The 22,315-nt window shown below is 50.0% G+C and overlaps 1 protein-coding gene and 1 long non-coding RNA gene across 4 annotated transcripts in view; one reads left to right on the forward strand and one right to left on the reverse strand.

The window, feature by feature from the left end:
- Positions 1–22,315, forward strand: part of LOC125626202 (uncharacterized) — a 133,197-nt gene that overhangs the window by 82,373 nt on the left and 28,509 nt on the right. The window lies entirely within an intron of this gene.
- LOC125626187 (uncharacterized) lies at positions 243–19,423 on the reverse strand. 3 transcript variants are annotated; one of them, XR_012665926.1, is made up of 3 exons: positions 19,303–19,423; positions 17,950–18,926; positions 243–7,830 (listed from the first exon to the last, which is right to left on the reverse strand). XR_012665926.1 is itself a non-coding variant. In XM_048828915.2 (2 exons), exon 1 carries the CDS (start codon positions 18,990–18,992, stop codon positions 17,982–17,984), a length of 1,011 nt encoding a protein of 336 aa, XP_048684872.1. In that variant the 5' UTR covers positions 18,993–19,121; the 3' UTR covers positions 243–7,618; positions 17,950–17,981. The 3 variants fall into 3 exon arrangements, 2 of the variants coding, with proteins under 2 accessions (XP_048684872.1, XP_048684871.1); XM_048828915.2 differs by lacking the exon at positions 19,303–19,423 and having other exon boundaries at positions 243–7,618; positions 17,950–19,121; XM_048828914.2 differs by lacking the exon at positions 19,303–19,423 and having other exon boundaries at positions 17,950–19,121.

Consider the following 22,315-nt stretch of genomic DNA (forward strand, 5'->3'; position numbering starts at 1 on the left):
TTCCCCCCACCCCCCCATACACTGATGGGGTGTAATCTCCCTAGTGGGCAAAGAGGAGGGCGTGGTTCCTCCACTAATTCACCCCACTTATGAGCCTACCAAAGCCTCCGAAAGGGCTCTGGGCGCCACCAAAAGTAATGACTTGTAATTAGCCTTCAAACTTCTGAGGGGTGGGAAAAGAATGCGGCTGTTTCGTGGATAACATGCTGTAGTATTTAGTAATTACACACTAAGCAACTGTGTTATTTTGCAATAATTTTATTAAATAAATGAAATGACTTATTCTTTAATTACCAGAGAATACTGAATAATTCACCAGTTAGCACTGATCGGAGTGAGTGACTCTTCTTGTGAACTACTCACAGAACAAGTAAACCTGTTTGTAAAAAGCTGAATTGTTAATTCCCAGTCATCAGCATAATATTGCAACATGTGCAGTGAAAAAGCAGCAACTAGGCAATAGCCCAAACAATAACTACCTATCAAACAGCTCACCCTAACTATTACACATGACATATAACAACAGTGATAAAAGAACCATTATGGTTACCATTTAAAGCCCTCAGAAATCAGGAAATGCCAGAATTAAGGCTGCTCATGTCACCTGAATTCTGCCCCTGTGTGCGTCTGCATTAAGAAAAGGTCTTTTCCAGTATTGTGCAGGGATTCTGCAGCAAAGCCAGGGACAGAATCTAGCTAGCTTGGGCCCCAATCCAGAAATTTAACCACAAGAGATGTCTTTTTCTTCAGACAGTTCCCTCTCTCACTCACTGTCCATCCTGTGCACTGAATGAGGCAGGAGTTCTATGGAAAAAATAGCATGTGATTATAAAGACTGTGACTTAATGCAGACACTCAAAGGGGTAGCGCTAAGATTTCATGGGCAACTGTGCATTGGCATTTCCTGACTTTTGAGGGCTTGACTTTGCAAACTTAACATCCTGCTCATGTATTTTGTAGGTAATTTTCCAGCTTTTTAAAACTAAAACAGAAACAAGAGGAATCCCATCATGTGGAATCCTCAGGGTTGGATGCTTTAGACACACAGGATCCACCTCTAGCACATGCACTAACAGTGTATTAGGTGAGAAAAATTAAATATGAAGCAGTTATGCCAACCGAACCAAAGTCAGGCCAATAAAGGTTGCTGGGAAAGTCCCTGAACGAGATAAATAGAATAAAAGAATACTTGTTTAAGTTGCAGGGAGTAAGAAAAAAGGGGAGGCCTGCATTCCTGCATTTTTGTACCAGATGTTCTGGGAGCTGTCTTGTTGAGATACGGAGGCGCTGTGTTCCACTCCTTGTTTTTGTGTTATGTCTGTTCTTAATGCCTCGTCTCCTGGTTGACACCCATATTGATAAGAAAGTTAGTGAAGCATTATGATTTGCTAAAAGTTATCTACAATAAGGTTATCTACAAAAAGTTATCTTCCATCAAGCTGCAGTGGGGGAGGTTTAGATTGGATATTAGGAAAAACTTTTTCACTAAGAGGGTGGTGAAACACTGGAATGCGTTATCTAGGGAGGTGGTAGAATCTCCTTCCTTAGAGGTTTTTAAGGTCAGGCTTGACAAAGCCCTGGCTGGGATGATTTAACTGGGAATTGGTCCTGCTTCGAGCAGGGGGTTGGACTAGATGACCTTCTGGGGTCCCTTCCAACCCTTATATTCTATGATTCTATGATTCTATGATTCTAAGGGGGTAGAAGTGCATGCATAATAGAGAAAGAGGATTTGAACTAACATAGGGGAGGGGTGGGCTGCTTTATGAATAAATCTGTGATGCGACAGAACTGTCTATAAAAAACTATTAGTTTTACTTAGAGGCTGCTGGTTCTCTTTGGAGATGGGCTGCTCTCTATTGTTCTGTGCACTCTTCAATAAAGAGCTTTGTGTTCGGACCTTGCTGGTGTTGCCTGTCTCTCTCCAGTCAGACAACGAACCATGCCGTCTGGGGTTCGAGTCTTTAACAAGAGTATCTGGTAGCAGTGGCAGGATTTACCTTCTATGTGGACCAGAACTAGAAGGAAACGCAGCACACACTGTATCAGTTTCTTACACAACTATTTGCTGGGAACCAGCATGTTAAGGGGCTTATTCCTTCACCCACTTACTTCCATGGTCCTTCTCGCATGAACAGAGAGCAACAATACCCGAAGTCCAAAGGTGCAAACAATTCAATGTTTATTGGGGTGAACTTCCAGCAAGCATGATTCCAGTTTCCTTCCTTAGTGTCCCCCTTCCCAGCTCTGACACCACAGAGCCTTACCTGTGTCCCTGTTCCCATTCCTGCTCTTAGCCAAACGTGATTCCAATTTCCCCACCCCCATTCCCTGTTCCCATTTCCCCCACTCATTCACTCACTTCCTGATTGACTGCAGACTATATAGTAAAACTTGAGTTCTGCTTAGCTATACCTTAATCAATCATTTTCCTGAAATTTAACTAACCAATCCTAACATATTGTAACATGATTATTTAACCAATTATATCCCACCACCTTAATTAGTTTACACCCAGCAAAATTAATGATATAGCAGACAGAAACAATCACAGAACCAGGCAGAGATTATACAGACAAACAATAGGGAAATGGGGACTACAGTGATAGAACAAACACAGAAATGAGGATTTCACATCACAGCTATTGATAAGTGAGTTCTTGCCAGACAGGATGCTATCAAACTAAGTTTCCTTTTACATCTTCTAGGCACTTCCCTTTCTCTGGAGGCGATCGGCATTATCGGCCCAATAGCACCTTATTTCAATGTGACTAGTTTGGAATGTGAGGATCTGACCGTTCGCTTCCCAGCTTATGGCTGCCTCTGCTGCTTTGCCAAAGATCTTAGCCTAAGCACAGGGCCTCAGACTGTCACAGTAAGAGAAGGCCCTTACACCGGCAGACAGTGATTTTGATTCTTTCTTTTATACCTCTATAACTAGCTAAGTGATAAGAATACACCTAAATTCTTAGAGTATAGACCTTTACAGACAGGACTGAATATCTGTATCCTAACATAGCGTTCCTGGGTTCTATGCTTGGCATTGGAGAGGTGTGTGGGCTGGTGATTACAAACAGCACAGCCAAGCACATAGATTTGGCACAGCCATTTTGAAAGACAGGGATGAGCCTTAGGTCTGCTACCTAGCGCTGCCAGAAGAGACCTTGTGCAATCTTTCTGTATAATGGGGTCATTATACTACTTGCCTGCTTCTCAGATGGGGGCCTGTGCACATGCTGTGAAGGGCACAGAATTATCAGTACCACCGAATGTAAGAGCTGAAATTAGAGGCCAGCTTCTCCATTGTCCAGCCTCTTATATTGTCATTTTCACCTGCAAAGTGGGTATTATATCCAAGCTGGCAACATTTTATACCCACTTTGCACAGCCGCAAATAACGGCACAAGGTGTAGCCGGTGGAAAGTCAGGCCCCAGATTTCATGGCCTCCTCCTGGTTCTCAGCTCAGCATTTCTTCCTTTAGGCCAAAGTATATCTGGCTGCAGTTGCTGCACCTGTGTCCACTCTGGAGCTCCAGCTCTGTTGGGCCCGAGGGCACTCTCTGTGCAATTGGCCTGTGCAGGTGATGGTCAGTGGCACTGGGGAGCGTGCTCAGTGCATAAGGACTGTTCCAAGAATTTATCAGCAAGTGGCTACCAGACGCTAGTGAGCACAGGCAAACAAAGATTTTTGGAGGGTTATACTTCAACCAAGCTTGAGTGGATTGTATATGGCCAGCAAGAGGCACCTTGTTGACCTGAACGTGATATCCCTATGAAAGTCCAAGCCCCTGTTCACCAGCATGGAAGCTCTAGAGCTTTTCCAAAAAATGGCTGGAATAGTCTTTAACAGTAGTGAGGCAATTTATTTTGGCCTGTCGTTGGAAACAGCTGAACCATTTTTGTTCAGACTTTTACTAACTGACTAGCTAGCAAGGTAGATACTGTCTGAGGCAGAGCGTAGGGAATATTTCAGCCAAACAGGTAAAGTCTGGCAAAGTTCTGAGCAACTGATAACGGGAAGTGTTAGGCAAACTTAGCTCCAGACATCGGGGCAGCTCCCCCTGAAGTCATTCCCTCCTAACTAAACATTTAATAAAATGTCTAAAGACATTTTGCAGCAACTTCAGCAAAAGTGAACGACTGTTCAGTCCTCATATGAGAAAGGAGAGACAAGGTTGGGGTGAGTGGGGCTGTGCGGGACAGGGGGGTGAGAAGCTAGAAAGAGTCAAGGGGCATGGCCCACTCAGCCTGGCACCAGCAAGGATGGAAGGAAGCAGCTTTTGCAAGCTCCTGGATGGTGCCTGAAGCAGACCAGATTGATTTGCATGTGTGTGTGTGTGTGTGTGTCTGTCTGTCTATCAGTGTGTCTGTGTCAGTGCGTGTGTGTGTCTGTATCAGTGTGTCTGTGTCAGCATGTCTGTCTGTCTATCAGGGTGTCTCTGTGTGTGTATCTGTATCAGTGTGTCTCTGTGTGTGTGCCTGTGTCTCTCTGTGTCTGTATCAGTGTGTCTCTGGGTGTGCGCCTGTCTATCAGTGTGTCTGTGTGTCAGTATGTGTCTGTGTGTATGTGTCTGTCTGTCTATCTGTGTGTCTGTGATGTTTTGAGGATCACCCAGGACAGTAAGGAGTTCTGCCACCTCCTGCCCTGTATCACTGGGTGCCTTATTGCCATGCTGCCATGGCTCAGAGCCTTGGCACCGGTAGCCAGCTTACCAGCATAAAGGTCTCACCCTGGTCACTCCTTGCAAGGTGACCTCAGCAGCCCTTCCAGTTCCAAGTGCCCCCAAAACAATCTGCACTGAGTTCTTAACTGCCAGACACTTTCACTTTCCCCCTCTGCTCTGCTCCCCGTTATCAGTTCTCTTTGGGACCCACACTCCACACAGTTTGCACCACAGAGACCTGCCTAGGTGAAAAATAACAAAAGGTTCATTGACTAGACGAGCCCCCGATTCAGAGATGGGCTGGTGAAGGACAGCAAACCCAGCAAGTTACCCAGAAAATAAACATAAAGACAAACCCTCAGGGTTTCACACTTATACAGTAGATAAAATTCCCTTTTCTAACACGTTACCTATTGCCATTGCTCACTTTCCCAGCATGCCCTCTGTCCTAGAGGGGATCCAGCACTGCATGAACAGCACCCCACTTGGATGCTGGCCCTCAGCATCTGGCTAGCCTACACATCAAACCCCTTCCCCTTTAATAGGCTTTGCAGGGTTTTTTTTTCTCTCTCTCACCCTATGATGATGATTCACGGTGGGGAAATTCCCTCCTTTCTTAGGCCATGTCTACACTACAGCCCTATATCGGGATAACTACATCGCTCGGGTGTGAAAAATCCACACCCCTAGGCTACGTAGTTACACCAGCCTAACCCCCCATGTAGACAGTGCTGTGTCAGCGGGAAAGCTTCTCCCATCAACATAGCTATGGCCTCTCACAGAGGTGGATTCACTACGCTGACGGGAGAGCTGTGGGAGCCTCTTCTCTGAAGCTATGCCACTGTAGGGTTGTACGTGATGACAAGCCCTTCATTTTGCAAGTCTGGGGTTTTCTTTTCAGTTTCAAGTTGTATCAGTGGTTCCCTATCACTTGTCTGTTTCTGGGTTGGACAATGCAAGGTGCTTGGAGCTAGTGTCATAGGCTCCAAGCCGCTCCCCTCCTTCCCCCCAGTGCCTCACTACACCCCATCTCTCCAAGCGCCTACCACCCGCCGCAATCATCTGTTTTGCAGGAGGTGTTGGGAAGGAGGGGGGAGGAGTGGGGATGGGGTGGGGCATGCTCATGGGATTGAGTGGGAAGAGACCGGGCAGAGGCAGGGCAGGAAGAGGTGGGGTGGGGACTTGGGAGAAGGGGTGGGGTGGGGACAGGACCTGGGGTAGAGCAGGGCTGGGAAGAGATAGGATGGAGATGTGGGCTGGTGGGGAAGGGGTTGGGTGGCGGCGGGTCTTAGGGCGGAGCTGGGGGTTGAACACCCCCCCAGGCCCGGAGGAAGCTGGCGCCTATGGCTAGTGTCACCTGGCTGGGGAGGCTGCCCCTCGCTTCTTGCTGACCCCCTCCCTGCTGTGAGGTGGCGTGAATGTCGCAGCACAGATTAGGAGCACACTTTGATACCTACACAAACATAAATTCATATGTCTGCATATCCATACCGACCACCATGCTCAGAATGTTACACGCCTTCATACAAGACCTTACATGGCATGTGTTTATAGATGATAATGTTGTATACAACCAGCTGATTCAATTGCTTATTGGTTGGGGTTCAGACCCCTTGTTCGTGCGGTGTCTGGACCCTCAGGTTTTGGCAGGTCCAGGCTGGAGTTTGGTGCAGACACCGATAGATTTGTGTCTGTCTGTACGTGTCATTGTGTGTCTCTATTGGGAGTGGGGGCAGGAAGGTGGGGCCAGGCCAATCTCTCAGGAATGTAGGCTGCAAGTGAAGTCCTCCTCTTAGCACTAGGTATCCCCCCACTGGAGGTGCTGCCATAGGCACACAGCCAGCAACTGGTCCTGCTCCAGGCCTGGGCTCCAGCAGCCCAGCAAGCCGGGCAGCTCTGGGGGATCTGTCTGCCTCTCATGGCTGACACACCCACCCCTGCGGTATGGCTGTTACCACAGGCCCAGGTAACCTAAGCCAGGCCACCAAGTGCCGTGCAGGGGAGCCAGCCAGGACCTGCACCCACCCAGCACTGCCATGGGGATGAGGGAGAAGCCTGAGGCAGCAGAGGCAACCGCTGGCTTGAGTGTCTGTTTCCCTGCCAGAGCCACTGCCTCTGTGGAGCACGTAGCCATCCAGGCTGGGTGGACGGGGCAGGTGACCCGAAGGGGAGAATATCCACTGAACACTCCACAGAGTGAGCCCCTCACCCCCACGACCATCCCTCCCCCTGCATTCCCTTCCAAACTGCCATGCCTGAGAGCCTACAGGGATGCTCCAGCACTCCTAGACCACCACTGAGGCGCTCTGGGTCTGGGGCTTGCTGCTCCTTTGCCCCAGAGCATTCCAGCTCCTTTCATGCAGCTGTTGCTGCCAGTTCCATTCCTGACCCTCTGCCAGCCACACCCAGCTGCCTCCTCTCCCCAGAGAAAGCTTGTATGTCTCCCTCCTCTCCTTCTCCTGGCTCCCCTTTCCCTTCGCCTCATGCCCCTGCCTCAGTTTCCAAGCCCACACTATTCTAGCAGCTTTGTTATATTTCAGGCTTTGATCATTGATGCTGCTAAAAATGCTGTCCCCTCCAGAAAGGGGACTGTGGAGGAGCAAAGTTTCAGGGCAGCATCAGTGACCTCCATTGGGGCTGAATTCTGCTCCACCGAGACTTTGGTGGGAGCAGCAAGGAGGGCCTGGCCTCACGGGCGCCACTCACAGCTGAGTTCTCCCATGGCTCAAGGTTCACAACTGGGAATGTGTCGCTGTGATCACAGTCCCTAGTCAGCCCACTTAGCTGGCTAGCCAGTTTCCATTTTGCACAGCACACGCATGCTGCGGACTGGCTTCTTGGTTTGGATGCTCACAGATGATTAGAGGTGTAAAAAGTGTATCCGTTCTTGAATTTACCAATCTGGGATGATTTCTGATGAGTAAGAAGCAGAGGAAACCCATTGTCAGGAGAGTCTGTAAGGAAATGATGCATTCAGACATGCTTTGAACTGTGTCGAGTCTCCATTTCTTTGTTTGCCCACTAGGCCCTTTGCTGCTGAATTCTTCTTGATTCAACCAGAAAGACTCGCTAGTTACAGATCTACCCCAGCAGCTTGTGCATTAAACAGGTTCTATGTGCCCTTGGAAAGTCTCTCCCCAAGAGTATGAAGTGTCCAATTCCAGTCCTAAAAAAGAAAAGGAGGACTTGTGGCACCTTAGAAACTAACAAATTTATTTGAGCATAAGCTTTCGTGAGCTACAGCTCACTTCATCGGATGCACTCAGTGGAAAATACAGTGGGGAGATTTATATACATAGAAGAGAAGGGGAAGAGATGGACAGCCCTCTGTGGAGATAGAGGTGGTTAGGGACTATTTAGAAAAGCTGGACGTGCTCAAGTCCATGGGGCTGGACGAGTTGCATCCGAGAGTGCTGAAGGAACTGGCGGCTGTGTTTGCAGAGCCATTGGCCATTCTCTTTGAAAACTTGTGGCGAACCGGGGAAGTCCCGGATGACTGGAAAAAGGCTAATGTAGTGCCAATCTTTAAAAAAGGGAAGAAGGAGGATCCGGGGAACTACAGGCCAGTCAGCCTCACTTCAGTCCCTGGAAAAATCATGGAGCAGGTCCTCAAAGAATCAATCCTGAAACACTTGCATGAGAGGAAAGTGATCAGGAAAAGCCAGCATGGATTCACCAAGGGAAGGTCATGCCTGACTAATCTAATCGCCTTCTATGATGAGATTACTGGTTCTGTGGATGAAGGGAAAGCAGTGGATGTATTGTTTCTTGACTTTAGCAAAGCTTTTGACACGGTCTCCCACAGTATTCTTGTCAGCAAGTTAAGGAAGTATGGGCTGGATGAATGCACTACAAGGTGGGTAGAAAGCTGGCTAGATTGTCGGGCTCAACGGGTAGTTATCAATGGCTCCATGTCTAGTTGGCAGCCGGTATCAAGTGGAGTGCCCCAAGGGTCGGTCCTGGGGCCGGTTTTGTTCAATATCTTCATAAATGATCTGGAGGATGGTGTGGATTGCACTCTCAGCAAATTTGCGGATGATACTAAACTGGGAGGAGTGGTAGATACGCTGGAGGGGAGGGATAGGATACAGAGGGCCCTAGACAAATTGGAGGATTGGGCCAAAAGAAATCTGATGAGGTTCAATAAGGATAAGTGCAGGGTCCTGCACTTAGGACGGAAGAACCCAATGCACAGCTACAGACTAGGGACCGAATGGCTAGGCAGCAGTTCTGCGGAAAAGGACCTAGGGGTGACAGTGGACGAGAAGCTGGATATGAGTCAGCAGTGTGCCCTTGTTGCCAAGAAGGCCAATGGCATTTTGGGATGTATAAGTAGGGGCATAGCGAGCAGATCGAGGGACGTGATCGTTCCCCTCTATTCGACATTGGTGAGGCCTCATCTGGAGTACTGTGTCCAGTTTTGGGCCCCACACTTGAAGAAGGATGTGGATAAATTGGAGAGAGTCCAGCGAAGGGCAACAAAAATGATTAGGGGTCTGGAACACATGAGTTATGAGGAGAGGCTGAGGGAGCTGGGATTGTTTAGCCTGCAGAAGAGAAGAATGAGGGGGGATTTGATAGCTGCTTTCAACTACCTGAAAGGGGGTTCCAAAGAGGATGGCTCTAGACTGTTCTCAATGGTAGCAGATGACAGAACGAGGAGTAATGGTCTCAAGCTGCAGTGGGGGAGGTTTAGATTGGATATTAGGAAAAACTTTTTCACTAAGAGGGTGGTGAAACACTGGAATGCGTTACCTAGGGAGGTGGTAGAATCTCCTTCCTTAGAGGTTTTTAAGGTCAGGCTTGACAAAGCCCTGGCTGGGATGATTTAACTGGGAATTGGTCCTGCTTCGAGCAGGGGGTTGGACTAGATGACCTTCTGGGGTCCCTTCCAACCCTTATATTCTATGATTCTATGATTCTATGATAGAGAACATGAAACAATGGGTGTTACCATACACGCTGTAAGGAGAGTGATCACTTAAGATGAGCTAATACCAGCAGGAGAGCGGGGGGGGGGGGGGGAGAGAACACCTTTTGTAGTGATAATCAAGGTGGGCCATTTCCAGCAGTTGACAAGAACATCTGAGGAACAGTGGGGGGTGGGGAGGGGAAATAGTTTTACTTTGTGTAATGACCCATCCACTCCCAGTCTCTATTCAAGCCTAAGTTAATTGTATCCAGTTTGCAAATTAATTCCAATTCAGCAGTTTCTCGTTGGAGTCTGTTTTTGAAGTTTTTTTGTTGAAGATTTGTCACTTTTAGGTCTCTAATCGAGTGACCAGAGAGATTGAAGTGTTCTCCGACTGGTTTTTGAATGTTATAATTCTTGACGTCTGATTTGTGTCCATTTATTCTTTTATGTAGAGACTGTCCAGTTAGACCAATGTACATGGCAGAGGGGCATTGCTGGCACATGATGGCATATATCACATCGGTGGATGTGCAGGTGAACGAGCCTCTGAAAGTGTGGCTGATGTGATTAGACCCTATGATGGTGTCCCCTGAATAGATATGTGGACACAGTTGGCAGTGGGCTTTGTTGCAAGGACAGGTTCCTGGGTTAGTGGTTCTGTTGTGTGGTGTATGGTTGCTGGTGAGTATTTGCTTCAGGTCGGGGGGCTGTGTGTAAGCAAGGACTGGCCTGTGGCTTATGTTAGAGCAATGTCATTTGTGGGAGACATGCAATCTGTTTTAGGAAAGAAAGGAACATTTCTCTGGCAGGTTGATTTAAAAATACATGGCAAATTTTGGAAGTGCTCAGAGAGTTGGGATATTAGAGGCAACCCCAGGGGATGCATCTTAGTGGGCAGAGGGGCGAGGCAGCTGCCAAAGACACATGTAAAAATGAGCTCAGTACAAAATCTATGCAGTGGATTGTGACTCTGGCAAACCAGGTGCCAGCTCATGCCGAGGCCCCTAGGCATCAACTGAACCCTGAGGAATGCAGAGCTGGACCCAGTCTGGCTCACCTGTGTGTTAGTATTGTTACAATAGGTATCAGAGTTATACAAATGTGTTTGCTTTAGACTTTTTAGCTTGTAGGAGGCTGTATGTATTAATCTTACTTATATCATCTGTACCTCATATTATAAGGTCGTATGTAAGTGTTTGCTCAGAGAGTGTTAATCCCCCAGTCAGGAGAGAACCGTTACCAAGTGTGAAATACTAGCTGCCACAAGAGGGGTCGTCTCCTCTCCACCAAAGGAAGGCCCATAGACACCAGACAAGCCATTGTGGATCATCAGAGTACAAAAGACTGTTGATTGCTCCCCACACACCCATGAAGAGGAGAGGGGCACAAGCACTTGTCCCGGCTTGAATTCTGGGGGGATGGGAATAAAAATTGTTGTCAGGAAGAAATTCTCTCTATGCTGCTTGAACTCGGAGAGGCAACGATTTCTGAGCATAGTCAAGAGTTCCCCAGTGCTTGGCCTGGGTTAGCCCTGAAGGACATAGAGAACTTGCATATTACAGCAGCTTCCATTAGCCTTTTGGAACCTAAGAGTGTAACTGATTTGTGTGGTATAGTTACCTTCTGTAACCTTGTAAATATTACTCTCATTTCTTTTTGTTAGTTAATAATCTTTAGTTAATTTATTATAAGATTGGCTACAATGTTATCTTTGGTAAAGGATCTGAGATGCAGTTGACCTGGGGTAAGTGCCTGATCCTTTGGGACTGGGCATAACCTGAATGTTGTGGGTTTTGGTATAAGGGACCATCTATCACAAAGGCAGGCCCATCTGGGCAGCAAGCTAGATCAGAGTACCCAAGGGCACTGTCTGTGACTCCATGTTAAGGTTGCTATAGAACTTGAGGAGTTCACACTTGATACTCAGTTGGTGAAATCTAAGTATAGAACTCACAGCCAGTCTGGGGTTTGTGCCCTGGTTCTTCACAGTCTGGCTTGAAGCTGGCTGACGGATAGATCACAAAACATAATGATCACTGTGGAATCATGAACCATCAGGGGAGTTTCTAGTGAGATCCCACAGGGCTCAGTTCTCTTACCTTTTTCCCACAGGACCCTGCCTCGTTCAGTGCACCGGGTGGCTGGGGTTCCCCTAATGAGCAGCTAGTCAATATTTGGTTTTCCCATCATTGTTCAATGGGTGGCCCCAACCCTGATTTGCTGCCCACTACACAAACCCTGCTCTGAAGACCGAACCATTCGTTTCCATGGCACTCATCACGACAGTTCTGAGTGCTTCACAAACATTAACTCATTTATCTTCCCAACTCCCCTGCAAGATGGGAGGACGGGGAAGGGGAAGCATTAGCTCCACTTCCCAGGGGGAGAGCTCAGGCACAGAGATTAAAGCCAAAAGTTTCTACTTTTTTTGATGCCCAATTGGAGATGCTAACCCTGATTTCCCAGGGTCCTTAGCATTATCTAGCATGTTGTATGTTCAAAGCTCTCAGTGGTGTCAGTTGCAGCAGTGAGAGCTCAGCTCTTCTGCCAGTCAGACCCCAGGGTATCAAGTCAGGCACCTGGAAAATGAGGAACACACAATTAACAAATGAAGCAGGGGTCCTGCCGCCTCCTTCACTGCTCTTCATCCCCAGAGCAGGTCCAGCCTGTGCACTGAATGAGACAGGGATCCTGTGGAAAAAACAGTATGTGATCATGTAGTGAAAGGCTGTATCATAATGCCTATGCAACAGAGGGTGGAACTGAGATTCAATGGGGAACCTTAATTCTGGCATTTCCTCACTCTAGGGTGCTGAACTTTTCAACCTTAATAATGTTTTAACTTCATTCTTTTGTGTGTAATCCCACAGCAGCCTGGGCTCCTGGGCAGCCCTTACCATGGCCTGGCTCCAGCTTCTGTCCTGACCAGGAGGCAGGTCCTCAGAGTGGGGAGAGGGAGAGAAGGAGCAGGGGTGGGGGTGGGGGTCTCATGGCGAAGAGGGGCCGGGAAGAGGCTGGTGCTGCCCCTCATCCTTTAGCAGGTACATAGCAGAGCCACAGGAATCCAGGACAAATACTGTCCTGGAGTCATTCAACCCAGGACAGGGACTTGAGCTCTGCATTTTGAGACTGTCCCACCCAATTTGGGACTCCCAAATTGCAGTCACCCTACCAGTAGCCCTTGGAAAGTCAAAACAATTCATGTTCTGGGTGGCTTGTTTGTGCCCTGGCATGTCCCTGCTGCAGTCTCCCTGGCTACATGTCCCCTCGGGAGCTTTGCTTTCCACTGCATTGGGGCATTGCTTGAAACGCACATCAGCTAAAAGGAACAAGCTGGGCCTGGTAAGTCCAGGCTAACTAGTCTGGTGTGTGTGTGCGCACGTGAGCTCATGAACATGTTTCTGTGCCCAGGCTCATCTGTGCATGTATCTTGGTACATGTATGCATGTCTCTGGATACCTGCCTGTGACCCTGTAGCCCATGGAAGGGGCAGGACACGGGGTGTGTTGCCAAGCACTTTGGGTGTATGTTGCTAGGTTTGGGGGTGGGGGGGTCACTGGCTCCTATCCAGCTCTGGCCATGATTTGGGGAGTTGCCGCCTGGCCCTGTCTGTGCTGGCTCTGTGAGGTGCAGCCACTTTCCTATCTGGTATCTGGTGAGGTTCCCCTGCTCCCCCGACCATGACTCTGCTCTCCCTGAATTAGTACTTTCCCCAGGGTCGGCTGTCACTGGTTTTTAATTTAGTTCCATTCCAGCCATTGCCATTCAGGCTACTCAGAGGCAGGGTGGGCGATGTCTTGGGGCACCCGGCTCTCATCGGTGGCTTATAAATCAGCCAGGGCCTGTGCAGCACCTCCGACTGCCAAGCTGGGAGCCAGCTGGTGTTTGCTCAGGCTGCCCCAGAGCAGAGAACTGGCATAGCCCACAGCCCGCTGAGCTAGCGAGAATGAGACAGCGGCGAGCGCCCAGCTCATGCAAAGTGTGGTGTCCTCCTGAGAGGGTGAGGAGCCTAGTCACAGAGCCGTACACTGCCCTCCCTAAGCTCATTTCCTCAGCCAGGGAGGGAGACCCACCCAGCCAGGGGAGTGGAGCAGGCGTGGCTCTCACCAGGCAGAGGGGCAGGTGGCTCTGTCCAGCCTGGGATTGCTCAGAGGCCGTCCAGGTGCATTACAGCCTCAGAAACTCAGGGCCAGAATGGGGAGGAAAATGCAGGTGATTGAATGTATCTGGACTTCAGAAAGGCACTTGACGGCGGAGCTGACAACAGGCTGTGCTGAAAAGGTGAGCTGTGGGGCTGGAGGGAGGTTGCTTGTCAGGTTCCTCAGGGGTCCTTATGCCCTTGACACAAAAAGTAGGAGGGTGCGAATAAAATTTGCTGATGACATAATGCTGGGAGGCAGCCGCACAGAGGAGGACTGGCAGAGTTGGGTGACCTTGAGGACTGGAGTAATAGAAATGGGATGGAATGTAATAGCATGAAGTGCAACGTCGTGCACTTAGGAACTAATAACAAGAATTTCGGCAATACACTGGGGGCTCATCAGTTGAACGTGACAGAGGAGGAGAAAGACCTGAGACTCTCGGATGTATCAGAGGAGGCCTTTCCAGTAGAGATCGGGAAGCATTAATGCCATTGTACAAGGCACTGGTAAGCCCTCCTCTGGAACACTGCAGTTCTGGTCTCCCATGATCAAGAAAGATAAATTCCAACTGGAAGAGATGCAGGGCTAGGGGCTAGGTGGACGATCAGGGGGATGGAGGGCTGATCTTACAAAGGGACACGAAAAGAGCTTGGCTGCTTTAGCCTAGTGAGATGAAGGCTGAGAGGTGACCTGCTTGCTCTCTATAGGGGGTAAACGCCAGGGAGGGAGGAGAACTATTGAAGCTAAAGGACAATGTTGCCACACGAACAAATGGGGATAAACTGGCTGTGAACAAACAGAGGCTGGACATTAGAAGGTTTCTAACCATCAGAGCAGTGAGCTTTTGCAACAACCCCTCAATGGGAGTTGTGCGGCAAAGACACGGACTCGTTTTAAAAGAGAGCGCGACAAATGTATGAGTGGGATTTTACGATGGGGTTACTTGTGATGGCGGAGGGCAGGACTCAGCAGTTCTTAGGGTCCCTTCTGCTTCATGTCTTATGTTCCTAAATTCTCATGCATCAGGGCTTCAGCCAGTCACCTGCAGGGTGAAGAGAATTTCCCCCCCTATGATGTAGTTTTCCTGTGTGTGTGTGTGTGTGTGTGTGTGTGTATCCCTGGCTGGGATCATATATCTCAGTGTATGTGTGTGTGTGTCCCCGGCTGGGATCATATGTCTGTGTGTGTGTGTGTGTGTGTGTTCGTGCGTGTCTCCCCGGCTGGGATCATACTCTCAGCGTGTATGTGCGTGTCTCCCTGGCTGGGATCATATGTACTTAGAATCATAGAATATCAGGGTTGGAAGGGACCCCAGGAGGTCATCTAGTCCAACCCCCTGCTCAAAGCAGGACCCATCCCCAATTAAATCATCCCAGCCAGGGCTTTGTCAAGCCTGACCTTAAAAACCTCTAAGGAAGGAGATTCTACCACCTCCCTAGGTAACGCATTCCAGTGTTTCACCTCCCTCCTAGTGAAAAAGTTTTTCCTAATATCCAACCTAAACCTCCCCCACTGCAACTTGAGACCATTACTCCTTGTCCTGTCCTCTTCTACCACTGAGAATAGTCTAGAACCATCCTCTTTGGAACCCCCTTTCAGGTAGTTGAAAGCAGCTATCAAATCCCCCCTCATTCTTCTCTTCTCAGACTAAACAATCCTAGTTCCCTCAGCCTCTCCTCATAAGTCATGTGTTCCAGACCCCTAATCATTTTTGTTGCCCTTCGCTGGACTCTCTCCAATTTATCCACATCCTTCTTGTAGTGTGGGGCCCAAAACTGGACACAGTACTCCAGATGAGGCCTCACCAATGTCGAATAGAGGGGAACGATCACGTCCCTCGGTCTGCTGGCTATGCCCCTACTTATACATCCCAAAATGCCACTGGCCTTCTTGGCAACAAGGGCACACTGCTGACTCATATCCAGCTTCTCGTCCACTGTCACCCCTAGATCCTTTTCCTCAGAACGGCTGCCTAGCCATTCGGTCCCTAGTCTGTAGCGGTGCATTGGGTTCTTCCATCCTAAGTGCAGGACCCTGCACTTATCCTTATTGAACCTCATCAGATTTCTTTTGGCCCAATCCTCCAATTTGTCTAGGTCCCTCTGTATCCTATCCCTGCCCTCCAGCGTATCTACCACTCCTCCTAGTTTAGTATCATCCGCAAATTTGCTGAGAGTGCAATCCACACCATCCTCCAGATCATCAATGAAGATATTGAACAAAACCGGCCCCAGGACCGACCCCTGGGGCACTCCACTTGATACCGGCTGCCAACTAGACATGGAGCCATTGATCACTACCCATTGAGCCCCACAATCTAGCCAACTTTCTACCCACCTTATAGTGCATTCATCCAGCCCATACTTCTTTAACTTGCTGACAAGAATGCTGTGGGAGACCGTGTCAAAAGCTTTGCTAAAGTCAAGAAACAATACATCCACTGCTTTCCCTTCATCCACAGAACCAGTAATCTCATCATAGAAGGCGATTAGATTAGTCAGGCATGACCTTCCTTTGGTGAATCCATGCTGACTGTTCCTGATCACTTTCCTCTCGTGTAAGTGCTTCAGGATTGATTCCTTGAGGACCTGCTCCATGATTTTTCCGGGGACTGAGGTGAGACTGACTGGCCTGTAGTTCCCAGGATCCTCCTCTTTCCCTTTTTAAAAGATTGGCACTACATTAGTCTTTTTCCAGTCATCCGGGACTTCCCCCGTTCGCCACGAGTTTTCAAAGATCATGGCCAATGGCTCTGCAATCACAGCCGCCAATTCCTTTAGCACTCTCGGATGCAACGCGTCCGGCCCCAGGGACTTGTGCACGTCGAGCTTTTCTAAATAGTCCCTAACCACCTCTTTCTCCACAGAGAGCTGGCCACCTACTCCCCATGCTGTGATGCCCAGCGCAGCAGTCTGGGAGCTGACCTTGTTTGTGAAGACAGAGGCAAAAAAAGCATTGAGTACATTAGCTTTTTCCAAATCCTCTGTCAATAGGTTGCCTCCCTCATTCAGTAAGGGGCCCACACTTTCCTTGGCTTTCTTCTTGTTTCCAACATACCTGAAGAAACCCTTCTTGTTACTCTTAACATCTCTTGCTAGCTGCAGCTCCAGGTGTGATTTGGCCCTCCTAATTTCATTCCTACATGTCCAAGCAATATTTTTATACTCTTCCCTGGTCATTTATCCAATCTTCCACTTCTTGTAAGCTTCTTTTTTATGTTTAAGATCCGCAAGGATTTCACCGTTAAGCCAAGCTGGTCGCCTGCCATATTTACTATTCTTTCGACACATCGGGATGGTTTGTCCCTGTAACCTCAATAGGGATTCCTTGAAATACAGCCAGCTCTCCTGGACTCCTTTCCCCTTCATGTTATTCCCCCAGGGGATCCTACCCATCAGTTCCCTGAGGGAGTCGAAGTCTGCTTTCCTGAAGTCCAGGGTCCGTATTCCTGAAGTCCAGGGTCCGTATTTCTTCCCTGTGTCAGGATCCTGAACTCAACCAACTCATGCTCACTGCCTCCCAGATTCCCATCCACTTTTGCTTCCCCCACTAATTCTTCCCAGTTTGTGAGCAGCAGGTCAAGAAAAGCTCCCCCCCCAGTTGGCTCCTCTAGCACTTGCACCAGGAAATTATCCCCTACACTTTCCAAAAACTTCCTAGATTGTCTATGCACCGCTGTATTGCTCTCCCAGCAGATATCAGGATTAAAGTAGCCCATGAGAACCAGGGCGTGCGATCTAGTAGCTTCTGCGAGTTGCCGGAAGAAAGCCTCATCCACCTCATCCCCCTGGTCCGGTGGTCTATAGCAGACTTCCACCACTACATCACCCTTATTGCTCACGCTTCTAAACTTAATCCAGAGACACTCAGGTTTTTCTGCAGTTTCGTACTGGAGCTTTGAGCAGTCATACTGCTCCCTTACATACAGTGCTACTCCCCCACCTTTTCTGCCCTGCCTGTCCTTCCTGAACAGTTTATAACCATCCATGACAGTACTCCAGTCATGTGAGTTATCCCACCAAGTCTCTGTTATTCCAATCACGTCATAATTCCTTGACATCACCAGGACCTCCAGTTCTCCCTGCTTGTTTCCAAGGCTTTGTGCATTTGTATATAGGCACTTGAGATAACCCGCTGATCGCCCCTCTTTCTCAGTATGAGGTAGGAGCCCTCCCCTCATAGACGTTCCTGCCTGTGCTTCCTCCCAGGATCCCGCTTTCCCACTTACCTCAGGGCTTTGGTCTCCTTCCCCCAGTGAACCTAGTTTAAAGCCCTCCTCACTAGGTTAGCCAGCCTGCTCGCAAAGATGATCTTCCCTCTCTTCGTTCGGTGGAGCCCGTCTCTGCCCAGCACTCCTCCTTCATGGAACACCATCCCATGGTCAAAGAATCCAAAGCCTTCTCTCCGACACCACCTGCATAGCCATTCGTTGACTTCCACGATTCGACGGTCCCTACCCCGGCCTTTTCCTTCCACTGGGAGGATGGACGAGAACACCACTTGTGCCTCAAACTCCTTTATCCTTCTTCCCAGAGCCACGTAGGCCGCAGTGATCCGCTCAAGGTCATTCTTGGCAGTATCATTGGTGCCCACGTGGAGAAGCAGGAAGGAGTAGCGATCCGAGGGCTTGATGAGTCTCGGCAGTCTCTCCGTCACATCACGAATCTTAGCCCCTGGCAAGCAGCAGACTTCTCTGTTTTCCCGGTCAGGGCGGCAGATAGATGACTCAGTCCCCCTGAGGAGAGAGTCCCCGACCACCACCACCCGCCTCCTTCTCTTGGGAGTGGTGGTCGTGGAAGCCCCAACCTCAGGACAGAGCATCTCATGTCTTCCAACCAGCGGAGTCTCCTTCTGCTTTCTCCCCCCAGATGTATCATCTGGTCCACTCTCCACAATGGTACCTGTGGAGAGAACATGAAAACGGTTACTTACCTGTGTTTGTGTTGCTGGTACCCGGACACTCCCCCTTCTTCTTCTGGAGGTCACATGTTGCCAAGCTTCCTCACTGGCCTCTTGGCTCCGCTGTGCAACCTGCTCTAAATCTTTAGAGCTTTGTGCCCGTAGAAGCATATCCTGACTTTTATCCAGAAAATCCTCAGATTCTCGTATGCAACGCAGGGTCGATATCTGTAGCTCCAGATCTTTGATCTTCTCTTCCAATATGGATACTAGCTTGCACTTTGTACAGACAAAGTCGCTTCTGTCCTGTGGAAGAAAGACAAACATGGCACATCCAGTGCAGGTCACAATAGCTGAACCCCCCGCTTCCATATCACCTTCCTACTATGAGCTTCCTCAGAGAAGTTGGCAAGATGTAAGCCTCATTGGGCTCCCTCCAGGTGAACTCCCAGGCAAACTCCTGCTGTGTGCTGCTCTGCTGTTCCTCGCTGCTCTGCTGGTTTGCGGAGCTCTGACTATTTTTAAACAGCCAGGCTTCCCTGAAACAAACAAACAGACAGCCCCAATACCCGCCCCCTGCAGGCTACCACCCAATCAGGCACTCGCTCAGGCTTTCAAACTGCCCTCCCAGCAAACACACACTCTGGATACTCACTCAGCAAACATGCACTCGGATACTCACCAATCCCAGGCAAACTCCTGCTGTGTGCTGCTCTGCTGTTCCCCACTGCTCAGCTGGTTCCCCGCCGCTCAGCTGGTTCGCGGAGCGTGAGTCAGCATGTCTCAGCGTGTGTGTGTGTGTGTCCGGCTGGGATCATACATCTCAGCTAATCCATGCTCTGCCAGGGTAGGTGCCTTGGGCACCGCTGGTGCCTCGGTCCCTCCTGGGCTCTGCCTGTGAAATGCTTTGGCCTAGGTCTGTTTACTGTGTGTGGTGTGTGGGTGCTGTTCAATGAGCAGTTCCGCAGCAGGGCACACTGGGTAATTCGGGGGTCCCTTCTGGCCTTAAGCTCTATGGCTCTATACAACCCACAGTTGGCTCACCACCCAAGATGTGCCTGAAGTGGCCGGAGGTTTCTGCTCCAACGATCAGCAGGAGAAGCTGCAGTTTAAATGGCAATCATTAGGCTTCAGAGTGCACACAGCATTGAGAGAGGCCGTTCCCAGCTGCCTGGCTGCACCAGGATGACACCGAATCTCTATCACCCTCAGGAGCTTTTGTTTGCAAACATAAAGGTTTCAAAGGTGTTAACAGGAAAATAGAAGCTCTGCCTGGCCTAGCAGCCCCCAGAGACAAGCAGACAGCCTGGCCAACACCAGCGCTGCCAAGGGACTTGGGAGTGAAGGTGTCCTGAGCAGGGCCGGGGGATTGACAGATGATTTTTAAATTTTTATTCCTATTTATTTCCTTTCCTTTTTCGAACAAGCCCCTCCCACCTCCCTACAGCAGGTGCCTCCAGCACAGCGGGCCAGGAGAACGCCAGCCTGGGCTAGAACCCGCTCTGGGTGCAGCCACAGACCTGCCACTGTGCTAACCCAGGAGCCTGGCTTGCCACATAGGCCTGGGCTCCCAGCAGGGCAACCCAATAACAGCCTTGAAGCTGCCCAAGAGCCCCTGTGATTGATGCTCCCAGAGGAGCCAGCGAGCACCAGAAACCTGCGCTCAGGCCGGAGAGGTAAAAAGTGCTACAGGAATTCACAGGATAAATAGCAGTAATAATGACAGCGGATGCTCAAGAGCCACTGAGCAATGCTCCTTGCTGGGACAGGCTGCAGCAGCCAGCATCGCCAGCAGCAGCAAAGCTGCCTCCAGCAGGCATGCAGGGCTGGTTCCCAAGCTCCTGTTCTCTGGGAAGAACCCTCCACTCAGTGTCAAGTGGGACTTCGCCCTGACCAGATGGCAAGTGGGAAGCCCAGGGTCAGCCGGTGGGGGGCTGCCTGCCTCTGTTTGCAGGATTCCTGAGAGGAATGGGACAGGGTGCCCAGTTAAAACTCTAATCCTGCTAAAAGCCTGGACCCTTCTGGGGCTTTTCTTCATGACCCTGCAGATTAATAAGTCCCTTCAGTGTGGTGTGACTGCCCATCACTCACTGGCCTCAGAACCCAACCTCCCCTGGCCTGCAGGGGACAAGCCGTCACCAGACCAGAACCGGGAGTTTAATAACAGAATCAACAGGAGCCGAGCTCTCAGGAAAGATGCAATAACTGTCACTCCAGACAATAACTAGCAGAGGATGGCTGTGGAGACCCCAGAGCAGGCCTGTGGGCACTAGGGCAGTACTCAGTGGGGATGCCACAGGGGTGGAGCCATGGGACATGTCCATCCCTCCAAATGGTGAGGCAGATGAAATACATGGGTTAAGGTAACAGTGGTGCTAGCTCTGCATTATGACACACGCACACAGGGGGACACACACCTATTCGCACTCATGCACACAGAGTCACAGGCACACAGGGGGACACACACCTATTCGCACTCATGCACACAGAGTCACACGCACACAGGGGGACACACACCTATTCGCACTCATGCACACAGAGTCACACGCACACGCGGGGACACACACCTATTCACACTCATGCACACAGAGTCACACGCACACATGGGGACACACACCTATTCGCACTCATGCACACAGAGTCATAGGCACACAGGGGGACACACACCTATTCGCACTCATGCACACAGAGTCACACGCACACAGGGGGACACACACCTATTCGCACTCATGCACACAGAGTCACACGCACACAGGGGGACACACACCTGTTCGCACTCATGCACACAGAGTCACAGGCACACAGGGGGACACACACCTATTCGCACTCATGCACACAGAGTCACAGGCACACAGGGGGACACACACCTATTCGCACTCATGCACACAGAGTCACAGGCACACAGGGGGACACACACCTATTCGCACTCATGCACACAGAGTCACAGGCACACGGGGACACACACCTATTCGCACTCATGCACACAGAGTCACACGCACACATGCATGCACAGGGCACGTGCAGGGAATGACACACATACCCATGCAGAGACACTTGCACACAATCACAGATGCACCCGTGCACAAGCTGGGACACCAGCACACACACATGCACATGTACATGGAGAGACATGTGAGCAGACATGTAATGAGCCCACCCAGGTTATCTGCCAGGTTTAAGTCTGGGACTTCAGCACCACAGCACCAGCCTCGCCCACTGGGAGTGCAGGTGTGACTAGCCTGTTCTCCATGCAGGCTAATCACTAGAGGAGGAGGACTCACACTTTACAAGTGTGGGACAAGTGGCGTTCAGCCACCCGAGATTGAGCACTTTACAAGTGTGTTTCACAAGAGCGTATGTAAGTGCATGCACAGGGAGATGCACACAGAGCCCTTCACATACATGTGCAAACGCACAGCTACATGCAGCTCAGTTCCATAGCAGCTCCCTGGCCGAAGATGCTCCACAGTGTCCCAGCGAACAATGGGGCCGGCCCCTGCAGCATGCAGGGGAGGGGGCGAGATGTCCCAGGGTGGGCTTTGTGGGACGGGGGCTGCTCCGTGGGGTGAGACCATTTCTGCCCCTCCCCCCAACTCCCCTTGCTGCAGTGCTGAGAGGGGACCTAGCTCTGTCTTGCACTGCCTCGGGTGTCTTGACCTGTCTCCTCTGCCCCCTGCGTCGCAGTGGCTCCTCTC

This window comes from Caretta caretta, chromosome 24 (assembly GCF_965140235.1).
Source record: "Caretta caretta isolate rCarCar2 chromosome 24, rCarCar1.hap1, whole genome shotgun sequence".
NCBI classification, from domain to species: Eukaryota; Metazoa; Chordata; order Testudines; family Cheloniidae; genus Caretta; species Caretta caretta.